Source organism: Pholis gunnellus (genome assembly GCF_910591455.1).
Source record: "Pholis gunnellus genome assembly, chromosome: 19".
NCBI lineage: Eukaryota > Metazoa > Chordata > Actinopteri > Perciformes > Pholidae > Pholis > Pholis gunnellus.
In genome coordinates, this window is record NC_136546.1 from 3,265,828 (window position 1) to 3,282,820 (window position 16,993).

The 16,993-nt window shown below is 42.2% G+C and overlaps 3 protein-coding genes across 3 annotated transcripts in view; 1 reads left to right on the forward strand and 2 right to left on the reverse strand.

Moving 5' to 3' along the window:
• Positions 1–5,123, reverse strand: part of LOC306711635 (adhesion G-protein coupled receptor F1-like) — a gene marked incomplete at both ends in the record, with an annotated part of 32,926 nt that extends 27,803 nt beyond the window's left edge. Inside the window, 2 exons of the mRNA XM_079180651.1 lie at positions 1,141–1,276; positions 5,095–5,123. Coding sequence (XP_079036777.1) covers positions 1,141–1,276; positions 5,095–5,123 — 165 coding nt within the window. The remainder of the gene's footprint in view (positions 1–1,140; positions 1,277–5,094) is intronic.
• Positions 5,124–7,758: 2,635 nt separating this feature from the next.
• Positions 7,759–8,760, reverse strand: LOC306711105 (trace amine-associated receptor 1-like; the record flags this gene model as incomplete). Its single annotated transcript, XM_079179898.1, has 1 exon — positions 7,759–8,760. One exon carries the CDS (start codon positions 8,758–8,760, stop codon positions 7,759–7,761), a length of 1,002 nt encoding a protein of 333 aa, XP_079036024.1.
• A 7,234-nt stretch (positions 8,761–15,994) lies between these two features.
• Positions 15,995–16,993, forward strand: LOC306711439 (trace amine-associated receptor 1-like; the record flags this gene model as incomplete). Its single annotated transcript, XM_079180396.1, has 1 exon — positions 15,995–16,993. The coding sequence occupies one exon, from the start codon at positions 15,995–15,997 to the stop codon at positions 16,991–16,993; it is 999 nt and encodes a 332-aa protein (XP_079036522.1).

The window sequence follows — 16,993 nt, forward strand, 5'->3', positions numbered from 1 at the left end:
TAATGCTACGAGTAAAGGTCATAGCGGCAGCCTTGTGCAGGGCTTCGTTCAAGTGGAAAGATGGGTGACCATTTGACGTTTGTAATTACAGATGCTTTTGGAGCAACCTCTTAAACACAAGCCCTATTTTTAGGCCTCTGCTCGAAGGTTTCATACCCATTGTTATGCCGATGACGCCCAGCTGGTCTTGTCATTTCCCCCCGGTGACACTCAAGTGGAGGCACGCATCGCTGCGTGCTTGGCTGACATCTCGAAGTGGATGGCGACACACCACCTGAAGCTCAACCTGGACAAAACCGAGCTACTGTTCCCCCCGGGGAAGGGTTGCCCGCACGGAGACCTGTCCATCACCATTGATGATACCGTGGTGACGCCAACTCGGACTGCGAGGAACCTGGGTATGACACTGGATGAACTGTCATTCTCAGCAAACATTGCATCGGTTACACGCTCCTGCAGATTCCTGCTCTACAACATCAGGAGGATTCACCCCTTCCTCACGAGACGGCGCAGGTGCTCGTACAGGCTCATGCTCAGGTTCATGCATGGACTACTGCAACTCAGTACTTGCCGGAGCCCCGGCGTCGGCCATCAGACCTCTGGAGCTTGTTCAGAAAGCTGCAGCTTGCCTTGTGTTCAATCGCCCCAAGTTCTCCCACACAACTTCCCTTCTCTACACTGGCTACCTGTAACAGCTCACATCCAGTTTAATACTCTGGTGCTAGCCTACAGGGTAGTGAAAGGAACAGCTCCAGCTCCTGGGCCCATCTTTCGGCGCAGGCTGAAAATTCACCTCTTCAAGAAGTACTACCCTGAGCCTTCCACTCAGCACTTATAGTATTCATATTAGTTTGTTGCACTTATTGTATTTGTATTAGTTTGTTTCTGCACTGTACTTTTCGGGGTTGTGCTCCGATTTATGATCTTAAATGCTTGTTTAAAAATGGAGATGCACTTATGACTTCTGGTGACTAGTAGTTCTCTTGAATACCTATGTTGAATACACTTACTGTAAGTCTCTTTGGATAAAAGCGTCTGCTAAATGACTGTAATGTAATGTACATGGTGTATGCTAGCACAGGTAGCATCAGGTGTTTTAAGTGTGCGGATGTGGGTCACAAGCGGACCACTTGTCCTCACAGGCTGGCCGAAGGGCACCCCGAGCTGGGGTCCGTACCGGCGGAGGAGCTCAATCCCACTGAGGCTCCGCTGAATGATGAGCCGGCGGAGGTCGCTGCTCTGCGGGGACGCGATGACCCGCCGACCAAGACCGAAGCTGAAGAAGGACACAGCGGGCAGACAGACAGTCAGGACGGGGAACAGAGAGCTGATTCAGGCGGAGTTCAAATTATTGATGAGAACTCAGCTGAGACTTTCACAACAGAGGGAAGGAAGGGAGCAGAGGAAAGGAGTAGAGGAAAGGAAAGGAGCAGAGGAAGCACTGACAGCAGGAGCAGAGAGAGGTATCAGGGAAAGTGGAGGAGGCAGCAGTAAAGGGCCGACAGCTGAAGCTGACCAACGTTAGGCTGCTGGTCCAAAGGTGAATGGGGGGGCATGTGTTGTGGATAAGGAGGAGATGGAGTACGACACTGACTCTGACTGTCTCTCTGTCACAGACTCCCAGTCTTACAGTGGAGATCTGTACACGCTGGAGGAAATTAATAACTTCCTGGAGGAAACGTTTGGAAAATTCGTAAAAGTGTTTGAGTATTTTCCAGATGCAGACCAATTTATTAAAAGTGTTTTGACATTACAGAAAGTGGTTAGTGTGGATTTATTAGATAAAAAGAAACGTTTCCGTCTAAAAAAGCACATGACGAGTCTCAGGAAGATAATGAAGAGGAATGAAGGGAAAGGTCCCAAAAGGTTAAGAACGAGTAACTGAGTCTATGATGGATGTGTTGCACTTAATCTTTCTGTTACTGTTTCCTCTAGCTGTGTACATCACCACTCTTTGACATTTCTCAATGCACAAGGTGAGGGTTGGCTCTTTAAATATTTACGGTGGAAGTTACCGACAGACGAGAGTGGTCACTGCAGAAATGATCACACAGAAACGACTAGACATCGTTTTCCTGCAGGAAACGCACAGCGACCCACATAATGAGATAGCCTGGGATTTGTGGTGGAAGGGCCAGCATGTCCTGTCTCATGGGACCAACCTGTCGGCAGGTGTAGCAGTTCTGTTCTCACCTGGGCTAGATGTTAATATCATCTCCTCCACAGAGATAGTGACAGGCAGGGCTTTAGTGGTCAGAGCATCAATACCAAACATTACATTTGTTTTTATTAACATCTATGCTCCAAACCAGGGCTCACACAGAACGTACATCTTCCACAAACTCAAAGATGTCCTGCAGCAGTGTGATCAGAACGAGTGTGTAGTGATGGGGGAGGACTGGATTTGCACCATCAATTTCTCATTGGATAGAACAGGAGAAGAGCCTCATCTACAGTCATCTGCCACCTTATCACAGGTGACTGCAGAGTCAGGTGTGGTGGATGTATGGAAGGTCAAACATCCCCAGGCTAGACAGTACACATGGGTGAAGGTGTTGGATGGGAACATTAGGGCAGCCAGGCTGGACAGGGTTTACATTAGGGATGGAAATCACCAGAGATCCCGCAATACGATATTGTCACGATATGATATTATCACGATACTGCGATATTATCACGATACTGCGATATGCTGAGTATTGCGATAACATATATTGCGACTTATTACTTTTTTCAACCGCAAATGATGTCCCCAAAGGAAAACTGTGTCAACATGTTTTATCTAATAAGATAAAGTTTTCAGTCTGTTCATCTCACTTCAATCATTTTTATTGCAGCAAAATGGGATTGTCAAGCTGACAGACTGACCAACACTGTCATAAAAACCTATCATAAATGTTGCACCTGACAAACTGAACTGTTTGTATTACAGTCTACCAGTGGCAGGCAGTGCATTTTATGCCTGGGCCTTCACTGCTGTCTTACCACCTAATAACCTCATGATGGCGCCACAGCTACGGTTATTTGTTTCTAAGGGTGTAACATCACGTATTCGTATTAAACCGTTCGGTACGAGGCTTACAAACCGAACAATACGTTTGAATAATACAAGTGCATTTGGAAAATGCAGAAGCTTAAATTGTGGTAAATATAATGTTTTCGGTGGAGACAACGGTCTGCCTGTCTGTTTAGTTTCCGACCCGGAAGCAAACCAAAACACAACTGTGTGTTCTGCGAGGCTATGCTAAACTAGTTTAGTAAGGAAAACAACACGCACAAACTCGTGCTACATTCTCCCCACAGCGTTTAGGCAGCTGTTCCTACTGATTCAAACTAGGCTAAGCAATCGCCACACAATCCCCATTTCTCTAGACCAGTGGTCACCAACCATTTTAAGCCCAAGATCCCTGACCTCTGCCTTGGTGACAGGCAAGATCTACTTATTGAGGCGTTGAGAGAAAAAGACTGTCCAGACTGTACTTACAACTTGAGGCTTTTTATTTGGCCTAATTGTAATTGAATGAAATCAAACACTTTGGTCCAGCTTTCAAATTGATGTGACCAAGAACACACTAAATGACTTAATTTCAGTGCAACATAAAAAGGAAATTATTTGTTAACTGCACACAATATGAACAAGAAAAAACACATTTGACAATTACGTTACAACACAACACTGACACAATTCTCAGTCAGTGCAACTAATGTAAGTGCAGTTCAGCTCTGTGTCCCATCACAATGCCATCAGAAGTCATGTGACTCAAGTCAGTGTTATGGCTGTGACTGAACACTGTCTGTGAGTGCCTTGTAGTTCAGCTCATAAGCACAGACAGCCAGTCTGAGGCAGTCTGTGAGGTGTCTGTCTCCTTACCTCCTCATCCCTCACTCCCTACCCTGGTGTTCTCATGTTTCCTTACCTCCTCATCCCTCACTCCCTACCCTGGTGTTCTCATGTTTCCTTACCTCCTCCTCCCTCACTCACTAACTGTCCGTGCTGGATCTGTCCCCATTGTTTTAAAAAGCTAAATAAGTTATTAGCATGACTGCATCCAGCTAGCCAAACCTGTCTGGTACAGCTAGTAGAGAAGCTTCATGTTCTGCTTCCCTTTCCCGCTAGTCTGCTGTCTGATTGTGAGGTCAGGCTGATCTGGGATCAGCTCTTTAACTGCAGAATCTCCGCCAAACTTCTCCTCTCAAACGGGTCTTGGAGGAGTAGTGCTCGCGCTGGCGCTCATGCTCGCCTGTAGAGACTTCTCCTGACGAGAACGCGCAGCTTGGGGCCAAATCGTTTATGCCCCACTCTGAATATATTTGAGGACGCTGATTGGCTAAATTGTATGTCACTCATTTATATCTTTAATAAGCAATTGGCTAAACTGCTTCATAGACCCACCTCGGTGGGGCCACCAGTTGCACGTTCTGAGACGTGCACACAAGTGGAGATGATGAGCAGACAGGCTGCAGACAAAATCCCCTTCAAAATAAAAACACATGATTTTTTTTTCTTGAATTTATTTTTATTTTATTTTGGAGAGAGACAGGGAAAGTCTCCGAGATCGACCTGTCGATCGCGATCGACGGGTTGGCGACCACTGCTCTAGACCATAATTCTTGCTTTGTAAATGAAAACAGCCCAAACAGATTCAATTATTGCGCCACAGCGTCACGCGATTTTTTTCAGTTGGAAATTAATGCTTTGTTTTTTTATCCGATTCATCAATTAATCGAAGAAATAATCGACAGATTAATCGATTATTAAAATAATCGTTATTTGCAGCCCTATTAAAATGACAATACTTCCTAAAATAAATTACCTATTCACAATGATACCATCTCAACCCACCCACTCCTGGTTCAAATCGCTTGACTCAATCATTACTCAATTCTACTGGAAAAATAAGACACCAAGAATTAAACTGGCCACTTTACAAAAACCAAAAACACAAGGAGGACTTGAAGCTCCACATTTATTTCACTACTCTCTAGCAAATCAACTTCAATACATTCTTAAATGGATCCACCCCAATCAATCAGACAACACACGGTTAGATATAGAACAGACAGTTTGTAAGGACATTCAAATTTCTGACTTACCATTTTTCAGGCAATCTATCAAACGCCATCCTCGTTTTAAAATACTAACAATAGCAGAAACTCTGACAGCCTGGTGGAAATTCCACAAAATGACTAACATTACTGTTGCACCTTCAAATTTGACTCCCATATGGAACAATCCTGATTTTCTAAGTCACAAGTCACCTCTAAATCTCCACACATGGTCCGCCAAAGGCATCACTCATCTGAAACACATCTTCAATAATAACACCATGGTTTCATTCCCCCACCTGGTTCAGAAGTACGGCATGAAGAGCAATCCATTTTTGGAATATCTGCAACTCAAATCATCCGTCCAATCCAAAATTAACACTAAGGCCACTAACCTAGAACTACCCCCCTCAACTTCAGAATTAATTAATATCCCCTCTTCAAAAAAGTTAATCTCATCAATATGTAGAGTAATATCACAGTCTGACAAAACATCATCCATACCATCAGGATCATAATCAGAATCAGACCTGTCCATCACTCCTGATGCTGACTTCTGGAACCAAATTTGCAATACTATTTACTTCATGACTAAAAATGCCAATTTACAACTAATACAGTACAAAATACTTCACAGAATTCATTACACTGGGCAAACATTTTTGAAAATGGGATTCAAGTCAGACATCTGTCCATATTGCACTCAAAATACCCCGGATAGCGATGTTCACGCCACCTGGCACTGCACACCAGTTAATCACTTTTGGAAGGAAATAACTGAGTCACAGTCTGTCTTCCTGTGCTGCCTCGTCCCACTATCCCCTTCACTGTGCTTACTAGGAGACATCTCAACAATAAATCTGAGCAAAACAAACCGCCGATTACTCCTCGTGGCCCTAACTATCGCCAAGAAAACTATCCTCATGAACTGGAAATCAAGGAATAACACACACATCACACACTGGAGAAATTTAATGACAGAGTATATTTCAATGGAAAATCTAACCTCCTCCATCATATACAATACAACAGAACACCACTCCATCTGCTCATCCATCACTACTTTTTACAAACGTGACACCACCTATCCTATTAATATAGAATTTGTATAAGTATATATATATTTTTATATATTTAGTATTATTATTCTTGATTTATGGGTCGTGGTTTGCTGCCAGTGGTCGGGGCGATACTGCCCCTGACTTTGTTTACGTTAAAAGCCTTTTCTTTTTCCGGACGTTATTATTTTATAATTTATGTAATTTGCCCTTATTTATGTACTTTCCTGTTTGTTTTTCTTTTTTGTTTTTGTTTTCCCATCTCAAAAGGCTCAAGGACACACACTCACGCACACACACACATGCACCGTTCTCCCATGTACTGACTATATGATGTTTGCTGGCTTGTATCCCATTGTTCTTGTCATCTTCTTGTTGTTATGTCTGTTATGTCTGTGTATTGTCTCTTGTCTTGCAATAAATACAAATATTAAAAAAAAATAAAGATACAATGAAAGATTTAGTAAAAAAAATCTCTCTCTCTGTGTGTGACACGTATCCAACTGTCTCACTGAGCTTTCTGTTATTGCCTTGTTTTTGCTGCTTTGACTGTTAAAGCACTTTGTGAACTCTGTTTTTAAAGGTGCTATATAAATAAATTATTATTATAGCAGTTGTCATTGACCTCCTTGTGTATGACTCTGAGGACCACTCACAACTCAATACCATTCATGTCTTTCAATTTTAATATGGAATTCACAGCCAGCAGCTTTTTAGCTTAGCTTGCATAATGACTGAAAACAGCTGCACGCAGCTATCTTTCCAAAAGTAACATAATCTACCTATCAGCACCTCTGGAGTGAATCAATTATTGCTGTAATTCCTGTTTATTCAATATTTATACAAACAATCACTTAGATTAAGAATGGACTGATTCAGTCAAAGGTAATTGTGACCTCACTCAAGAATACATGTTCATCATATATGTTATGTTAAGCCATCCGCGCTGCTCACACAGGCAGTGTGGCCCGGGCGTAAGGATTCCTACTTATGGGCTGAGTTGTAGGCAGTATGGAATTATTTCATAATGGTGGCACATACAACATCCCCATAATACAAAACAGAAATAAATATTTATTCTACAATATTTTAATTCTATGGCAAATAGGGATTCAATTGTTATTTCTGGACAGAAAACCAAGTATTGCTGTCAATTTAGTAATTAGTGTGTTGAAGGTACAATATGCAGCTTTTTTCTTAAAAACAATGTAAAGACTGATACAAAAATAAAGCTTCTCAATATCACATGTGACCCACTAGAAATGTCTAGCGGTGCCTGAATCTAGAGAGACCCTGCCCTCTTCCTGTATTTTCCTCATTTGTTTCTTATTTTATCATGCTTGGGATGTTTGTGTGGAACCGAACAGAGCCTTTGGGCCCCACACCAGTACCAGACTGCCATAGTCAAGTACTTCAACGTGTCTTTACTTTTAAAGATTCTAAATTGTATTATTCCAAATTATTTTGTCATTTGCATAAGTTACTTTTGTTTCTCATCAGTGGTTGGAAAATGTATTTGAAACAACAAATTTCCAAATTTTTTTTGTCATGTTTGCAGAAATATGCAATTCTGAGTAAAATGTATAGTACAGTTGTGTGAAGATGATCATCTTTAATGTGCCAACCAAATCATTAACCATTTCAGGAATTCATGTCAAGACAGTTTTGAGTTTGTAAAATCACCTTGAAATATTTTTCCAGAAATGATCATTTTAAAAGCTGATCTGAACCAGCTGTAAAAGAAAGCATAAATAAATGGATTGAGCATTGAATTTGAGAGTGTAAGCCAGTTTAGTGTTTCAATCACAGGAACAGGTACCGAATTATTAATGAAAGGCAAAAGGGTGACACAAAGAAAGAAAGGAGTCCAACATAATAGAAAAACTCCTAAAACAGTAGCCAGAGTTTTGGTGGCCTTTCTCTCCATCTTACTGGCATTGGCCCCACACTTTGCTCTCTGACAGGTTGAGTTCCAGATGCTGCGTGCCTGTCTCTGTGCCACAAGGAAAATCTTTAGATAGATACAGAGTATTACGATCACTGGAAGATAAAATGACAATATAGGTCCAATAGTGTTTTCTATGAGTACATCAATTAAACACCTTTCATCACATGTTTCATTATTTAATCCAGCAATTATGATGCTAACTCCAATTAGAACAGAAACCCCCCAGCTCACCAGGATCATGATCACAATAACACGATAGCTTATTTTAGTTTTATAGGTCAGAGGCTGACATATTGCATAATATCTGTCAATAGAAATACAACATAGGTTCAGAATAGAAGCTGTGCTCAGTGATATATCAAAAGTGCTTCGTACTTTGCAAAATAAACCCTCGTGATACACACACGAGCTAAGTGAGAATGCCATGCTGAAAGGAAAGACTATGATCCCAACAAGCAGGTCAGCCACAGCCAGAGAGAGAATAAGGTAGTTAGTAGGAGTGTGGAGCTGCTGGAAATAAAAGACAGATATTATAACAAGAAGGTTTCCACATATTGTCACAACAGACAATAACATTAGGAACATATATAACAATACACAAATAATAGAAGGGGGTTTTGTCAATATGAAATAGAAATTATCTATTTCGTAGCAGGGATGTGTGGCAGTCACAACGTCGGTCCAGTTGAAAGTGACTTCTGGTTCCATGTTTGAGTGTTCCTACAATTAAAGACATATTAGCAGTAAGCATTGATTTGATATATACCTATAGTACAGTATCTGGGCAATAGGCAGATCTGGTATCTGATAATTTAACAATTCAATACATTTACATCCATGCATTTATTTGTTACATTTAGTTTTGCAAAGTTAAGAAGGTAATGTGCAAGTCAAGCCCAATATGTTACCTAACACAAAAGAATGTATAAAAGAATATAAATACTGTATATATATATATATATATATATATATATATATATATATATATATATATATATATATTTGACAGTCAACACAACAATTCTCTACATTTTCTACATCATACCTGTTTAACTCTCACGATTGTCCATGCATTAGTACTGATGTGCAGAACCTTTATACTTATCAACATCCATCTAATCACTATAATTGTTCTTGTCCAGTCAGGAATGGGACTGCAGTTTGTTTGCATGAGTCATCGAAGATACAATAAAAGGACATAGTTGACCAATGATGTGTGAGCGTCTACTCTTCTGTTTTTTTGCTATGCCTCAATACAATTCCATTTGTTTTGTTTTTTTACTTGGATTGTTATCCAAACCTCAATAGCACCACTTGGCAGATTTCACTAAATTGCAGTGTTGCCAGGTTGGGTGGTAAACTGGCCGATTGGGCTTGTTTTCATCAGCTTGAGCTGGAAAGAAGTGTAGTGGGTGGCCTTTAAGAATCGGGCAAAGTTTTGACAGATTAGTATACAGAACAATCCTGCATTTTTATGGTCATTATACACATAACATAATATAACACTGCAGATCCTTGAAATCCGTTAACATAATTAGTTACACTAGGTTCAAAAACCATAGCCTAACAACCAGTATATTGGCACTGGAGGGCCTGCAGACATTCACCTGTGTGCTACAGTATGTGGTACCACTGGTGGTCAAATCCTGTGCAATGCCAAAATGAGTAAAATATGAGAAAAGCTATCAGAAGGAGTGAGGAAATGAGCCTGATCCAAGCCTTGAGTTGCACCTGTTCTGTGGTAAAAACTATATTTATAAAACAGATAGTTCCCTTTTTTGATTATGATCGTCTGAGCTGCTTTCAAACCCGTTGTAAAATACTCCATTACCAGCTGAGACTTAATTACAGTATCACCGTGCCAATTAGTCACCTATCATAACAACTGAAATTAATGAGAGAGAAACTGAAAAGCTAAGAAAGAAGCAGGTGTTATGTCAAAGTCTGCTACCCCATCGAATAGTGTGTTTCCCTCCTGTTAAAATGATAGCGCCCCCTCCTGGTGCTTCAGGTATAAACAGTATTCGAAACAACATTAGAACCTGATCATCCGCCTGGACGATAATAGTCAGGAGAATGCTTCGCTATCATTCAATGATGTTCAAAAACCCCCCACCCCCAAAAAAAAAGAGCCGCCAGGGAACCAACACTGTGTCCTGTCGCTACGTTGGCATTTTATCTCAAGAAACTTCACAAACAATCTTGGTTAAGATAACAATGTAGCGTTAGCTAGCTTGTATGTTTTTATTTGTAGCCCAAAATGCTCACGTTTCTATAGGCATGTCAATTGCTAGAGAAATATTTATTAAATTGTAATTCATTAAATAACATAAAAAGGCTGTTATTAAATATACTACAATATGGTGTTAGAGTAAAAGACAAGACATTGGTCGTATCATGCAGGTCAAGCTTTCGATAGGATAGAATGGCCGTCCATGTCCTTGCTGAGAACTTCCTTAAACAGACAAAGGTGCTAACCTCCTGCGCACGACGCCCCCAAATTTGGGGGCGTCGTGTAGCACATACCGTTGAAAAAATGTACATAACGAGAGATAAAAAAATGCATGTATACATGATATATACCAGATTAAACAGCAACATCTGGGCAACATTATCATGCAAGTCATTTTTTACACACTCCAAACACAATTATACACAACTAATATAAGCAACTAGAAGATGTACCACAATATCACGTATTTGTCGCCACGAGTCGGCGAGCTATGCACTCCACTTCGATTTTCCATCACAAAGCTAATGGCTACACGGCCGAGCAATACATCGCAGAGCATGATAATTCAACACAGAAGCCAGAGAGAGTGCAGAGCTGTGAGCAAACAAACGCCAGAACAACAAACCGCTTATCCCAAAAAAAAATCCAAGCAGGACCTTACCTTTATGAAGAATCACAAAAATACAGGCATAATCCCCCATTTGCCGGCTAAACACTTCTCCTACGTATGTCCTGTGTCTCTCTCCTCTTTTTCCTGGTGAAAGGGGGGGGTCAACCTAACTTGTGGGACCCGGGGGGAAGGGGTCAGACTTTTGGCTAATGGAATTTTAGGCTCGGGGGTGCGGCGCATTTTTTTGATTTTGACTGGCTAAAGACTGTCAATCAACACCAGGCTTTCATTACCGCATTCGTAAGACTCTGACGCATCTAAAATGGTGTCATTTTCTAAAATTGACCAATCATAGGCTTCCTGAGCTCCCAACACACACATGAAGACTGGAGCTCAGACGAGAATCATCCATGGTTTACAGCTTTACAGAGGATTCTGGCTCTCAAAATGATGCCAAACTGCTGCATTAGGTTAGATTGAACACTATTAGTGAAAAAACAAGTGAAATATATAGTTATATAAAATTAGAATAGAACAGCTGCAACAGCTGGTTCCAAAATGAGAAATTGGCTTGACTATTCGTACTGAAACCTCTATCGTTGGCTTGCTTCACTTTATCAAAGCCAAATCTTTTTTGTGAGACTACTGACATGTTGTGCTATGATTTGGGAGAGTTTTTAGACTTTCAGCTGCATTATTTCAAATAAATATCAATAAAAGTGCTTTTTTTCCAGGCGAACCTTTTGTATTATTATTTTGTATTAACCAGTAACATATACACTGATATTTACACATCTGCTCAAATCTCACAAGTGTTTCAGTTATTAGAACATCAACATTATTAAAATAGACCTTGTAGTAAGAGATTTAAACTCTCTTTAGTATGGTAAGAAAAGACATGCGAGCGAATAACAGAACCCAGAGATGTTGTGTAGAGCGAGAAGAGAAGGGGGCCCAGGACTGAAACTTGTGGAACCCCCGTAGTCAACATACTTGTTTCTGACACAGCCCCCCTCCATGTCACCTGGTAGGATGCAAACAGGGAGAGTGCAGATGCCCATCCCCTCGAGGTTGGAGAGGAGGATCTGGTGGTTCACCGTGTACCTCCCCATGTTTCACCCTAAAGGAGACCTTCAGCGTCTGTGAAGGACAGGTAAGGAACATGAACACCTGTCTCCTGAAGGACTGGACAAGTTTCAGCTTATTGCTCTTACAACCCAGACCTAGTCCTGAAGCTGCACGCCAGCTTCCCGAAGCACTGCAGCTCCCATTCCAACTCCTGGGGATGAACGGGGGAAGACCAGAGACGGTGACCCGGGTGGAGGGCACTGCGAGCGGGGAAACCTGCAGAAAAATGCTGTTTAGCAAGACGCCGCATGATATTAAATCCGCCACCTAACGCTCCTCTTTCAAAAAAACCCATCACACCTCTGTTCATCCTGGAGGCATAGGACAGGAACTTGTCCCACACGGTCTCCCACAGCCAGGAGAACCGCCTCTACCGGAACAGACGGGTCAGGCTGAACCCGAATTCCATGCCTCAAAGACAGGGACAGCATCTCAGAGGAGGCCATCCCCGACAAGAAACACAGTTCTCTGTCTGCCAAAACACCACTAATCACACCGACAACAACCATAAACCACTACAACTCAATAACAGTGAACTATGAAGAAAATAGAAAAACTGTTTGAGAAAAATTACCAAACCTTTAGCCAAACCCACCACGCTGTCCACCACCACGCTCTCCACCACAGACAGACAGACAGACAGAGTCAGGATTATGGGAAAGACTGGTAGGGGATAGACCCAAGGAACAGGAACAGGCAAAACTCAAAAAACGGGATATGGCTATCAAAAAAACAATCAAGAGGGAAACCCACTTAACTAAAGACAACAGGACAAGGACCAACACTGGGAACATACCATGGATGAGCATAACAGGGGAGAACAGCAGACCAGGTAATACAACAGGAATCATCACAGACCAGGATACACCACAGATGAACCGACAATGAGACAGAAGACACACAGGGTTTAAATACACAGGGAAGGTGCAGGTGATGAGACACAGCAGGGTTCAATTAAAGGCGGGGCAGACGATCACAGAGGTGGAAAGGACTGGAAGTGAAGTTAACACAGGACACAAGAGGCAGGGAAAGTCAAAATAAAACGGAAGAAACAACTAAACAAAAACCCAAAACCATGACACATACTGTATATACATATACACACATATACATACACACATACATACATATTCACATATACAGTTGCACTCAAAATGCTTCAACCCCCATGCAAATCAGGTCCATCCGCAAAATCTACAAACCCCCAGCTGCTCCCAATAAACAAACCAAACAAGGACAACCCAAATAGATCAACACACAACCAATGCCCCCCCATGACAAGCACCACCAGTACCCGGCAGGTCACCCCTCCGCTGCCACGACCCGATGCAAACGCGACGCACAGCCAGACATCAGTCCCCAACAGCACCCCGAGGAATCTCAGTCCACCCCTCATGGGCAATGGCCCCAGCACCTGACACTCCTGGGTCCGCGGAATCCAACCAGAGACCCCCGACGGGGCCCAAGTCAGGCGACCGTGACAGCCACTCCAGAGCCCTCCACAACCCCTTCTGAAACCAACCCCTGATGGACCCCATGCTCAAAGTTAGAGGAACACTAGCTACAATACCTGGACGTGGCAGGAAGCGGAAGCCACCAACGGCTGCCACCAGATTTCTGAGGAGGCAGGTTGCAAAAAAAACCTGAGTGACTACCACAGTTGCCCGACCTGAACCCCACAGGTAATCCCCAGCAGGATCCGAAGGCGGTATCAGCACACACACCCAAGAACAACAGAGAGCCGGAGGCCACCGCCCATGAGGAATGGGCTAAGACCCCCCAGGAACCAAAAGGGTGCTCCACCAAGGACCAAAGCACCGCCATGAAGGGGCCAGACAACTCAGAGACTGCAGTAGGGACCGAAAGTGGCACTTTTGGTCCGGAAACGTCGTCTGGGTCAAAGGCTGCACTTAGGTCTAAAACAATTCAAATCGAGCTATCCCCTCTGTCGGCTGCTAAAAGGAGATCATTGGATACCTTGAGGAGGACGGTTGTTATGAGGTGTCTGAGATTAAGCACAGCTGATAGGTCCTTGAATGGGATCGGGTGGACGGTAGCATCAGCTAGCCCAACGACAATCCTGGAATACTTATAGTTGCAGGTGCATTGTGCCCCTTGCATTGTGCCCCTTCTTACTCCTGTGACTACGGTTGGTAGGTTGGTGCCCAAAGAGAACTGAAAGGATTTTCCCACCAACTGTGATTCAGACTGGTCGCACAGTAGAGCTTCAACCAGGTTCAAGTTGATTGCAGATTTGTTTGCCCGCAAGGCAAGGACCGCGTCCTGATGCAGAGTGTCCTTTCACAAGTGTCCAGCCTTCACAACGGGGCAGTATTAAAAGGGCAGTATTATACCTCGTTGGTTGAAGTTTCAAGACAGCAGGGAAATGCGTTGTTTTCCTGGAGGATGGCAAAGGGAGGTCGTCCATGTTCTGAGGGCTTTATCTCCTCATCCTGAGTGAGTTTCCCTGATTGAGTACCTTGTTCATCCGGAAGAGGTTGTGGTGCTTGGTTATAAGCATTTAAACCATAGCATTGGGCTTCTGTTTGACTTGGTACATCGTCAGGTAAGGGTTGATGCACCTGGCCCATATTTTGGGTTGCTTGAATTTTATTAGCAGATCGAAGCGATTAAGCAAATCCTTACCAGTGAGCAAGGGAGCCGAGTCAAGAGGGGACACGTAGACTGGATGGACAAGCTTCATTGGTTTGATCGCCCAGTATATGAGGGCTAACACGTTCAGCTTGGGGCCTACTGTGGACAAAGCCTGGACGTCCAGTGTACAATGATGCAGATGTCCTGACTGTTGTGCTATTGTTTTAAGTTGGTCGAACAGCGCGGCAGACAATACAATGATATAAATCTCATAGGCCAACACCAGTTCAAGTGTTATAGCCAAGTTGATTTCACGAGCCCTTTTCGGTGAGTTCACCTAAAAGCTGTTGCACAGGTTGCGTGTCACGAACGACAGAAGTGTCTGCAATGGCTGATCTGCAATGGATGATCTGCAATGGCTGATGTGAGTCTAGAGTCCAGCTGGACCACTAGAGTAGTATTGTCAGTCACTGGGAGATTGCTATCAGGTGAAGCCATATATCCATTTTTCAATCACTACACTTTATTTTCCAATTCAAGCTAATGAAAACTACTCCAATCAGCCAGTTTACCACTCAAGCTGCCAACACTACAATTTAACTGTATGTTTGGGAATCAAAGTTAAAAAAATAGAAAATGAAATTGTGTTTTGGCATACACAAGAAAATAAGTAATATGTAATAAAAGTATAAGCACACACATCATTGGTCAACTACGTTCTTACGTAGTTTTTGCAGAGGATGCATTACCATTCCTGATTGGACAACACATATGGTGATGAGATAGATATTGATAAAAATGAAGGTTCTGCACATGAGCACAAATGCATGGAGAATCATGAGGGCTTAACAGGTATGATATGACAAATGTATGCAGGGTACCAATTTGATACCAGTGTTTAATTAATAAGTTGTATGCCTCACTGTGTGTAAGAGACTGGGATCATGCTTTTATGTGTAAGGTAACACCAGGCTTGACTTAAACACTGCTTTCTTAACTATAACTTTAACTATATATAAATGTACTGAATTGTTATATGGGCGACTGTGGCTCAGTGAAAGAGCAGGGTCGTCCTTCAATCAGATGCTCCGCTAGTCCATGTTGATGTGTCCTTGGGCAAGACACTTAACCCCTAATTACTCCCATAGCTGTGCCTACGGTGTGTATGAATGTTAGATCATCCTGATGGGCAGGTGGCTCCTTGCATGGTAGCCCCTGTCATCAGTGAATGAATGGGTGTGAATGGGTGAATGATGACATGTAGCGCTGTACAAGTACAGTCTATTTACCATTTATTTATTAAAGTAATGATATCTGATATAATATATATTATGTTTGCTTATTGTGTTTTATTTAATTGTAGGAACCCATAAAACATGAAACCAGAAGTCACTTTCAACTGGACCGACGTTGTGACTGCCATATCCTGCTACGAAATAAATATTTTCGATTTCATACATACAAAGACCCCTTCCATTATATGTATATTATTATATATTTTCTTCATGCTTTTGTCCGTCAAAACAATATGTGGAAACCTTCTTGTTATAATATCTGTCTTTTATTTCCAGCAGCTCCACACTCCTACTAACTACCTTATTCTCTCTCTGGCTGTGGCTGACCTGCTTGTTGGGATCATAGTCTTTCCTTTCAGCATGGCATTCTCACTTAGCTCGTGTGTGTATCACGAGGGTTTATTTTGCAAAGTACGAAGCACTTTTGATATATCACTGAGCACAGCTTCTATTCTGAACCTATGTTGTATTTCTATTGACAGATATTATGCAATATGTCAGCCTCTGACCTATAAAACTAAAATAAGCTATCGTGTTATTGTGATCATGATCCTGGTGAGCTGGGGGGTTTCTGTTCTAATTGGAGTTAGCATCATAATTGCTGGATTAAATAATGAAACATGTGATGAAAGGTGTTTAGTTGATGTACTCATAGAAAACACTATTGGACCTATATTGTCATTTTATCTTCCAGTAATCATAATGCTCTGTATCTATCTAAAGATTTTCCTTGTGGCACAGAGACAGGCACGCAGCATCTGGAACTCAACCTGTCAGAGAGCAAAGTGTGGGGCCAATGCCAGTAAGATGGAGAGAAAGGCCACCAAAACTCTGGCTACTGTTTTAGGAGTTTTCCTATTATGTTGGACTCCTATCGTTCTTTGTGTCACCCTTTTGCCTTTCATTAATACGTCAGTACCACTTCCTGTGATTGAAACACTAAACTGGCTAGCACTCTCAAATTCAATGCTCAATCCATTTATTTATGCTTTCTTTTACAGCTGGTTCAGATCAGCTTTTAAAATGATCATTTCTGGAAAAATATTTCAAGGTGATTTTGCAAACTCAAAACTGTCTTGA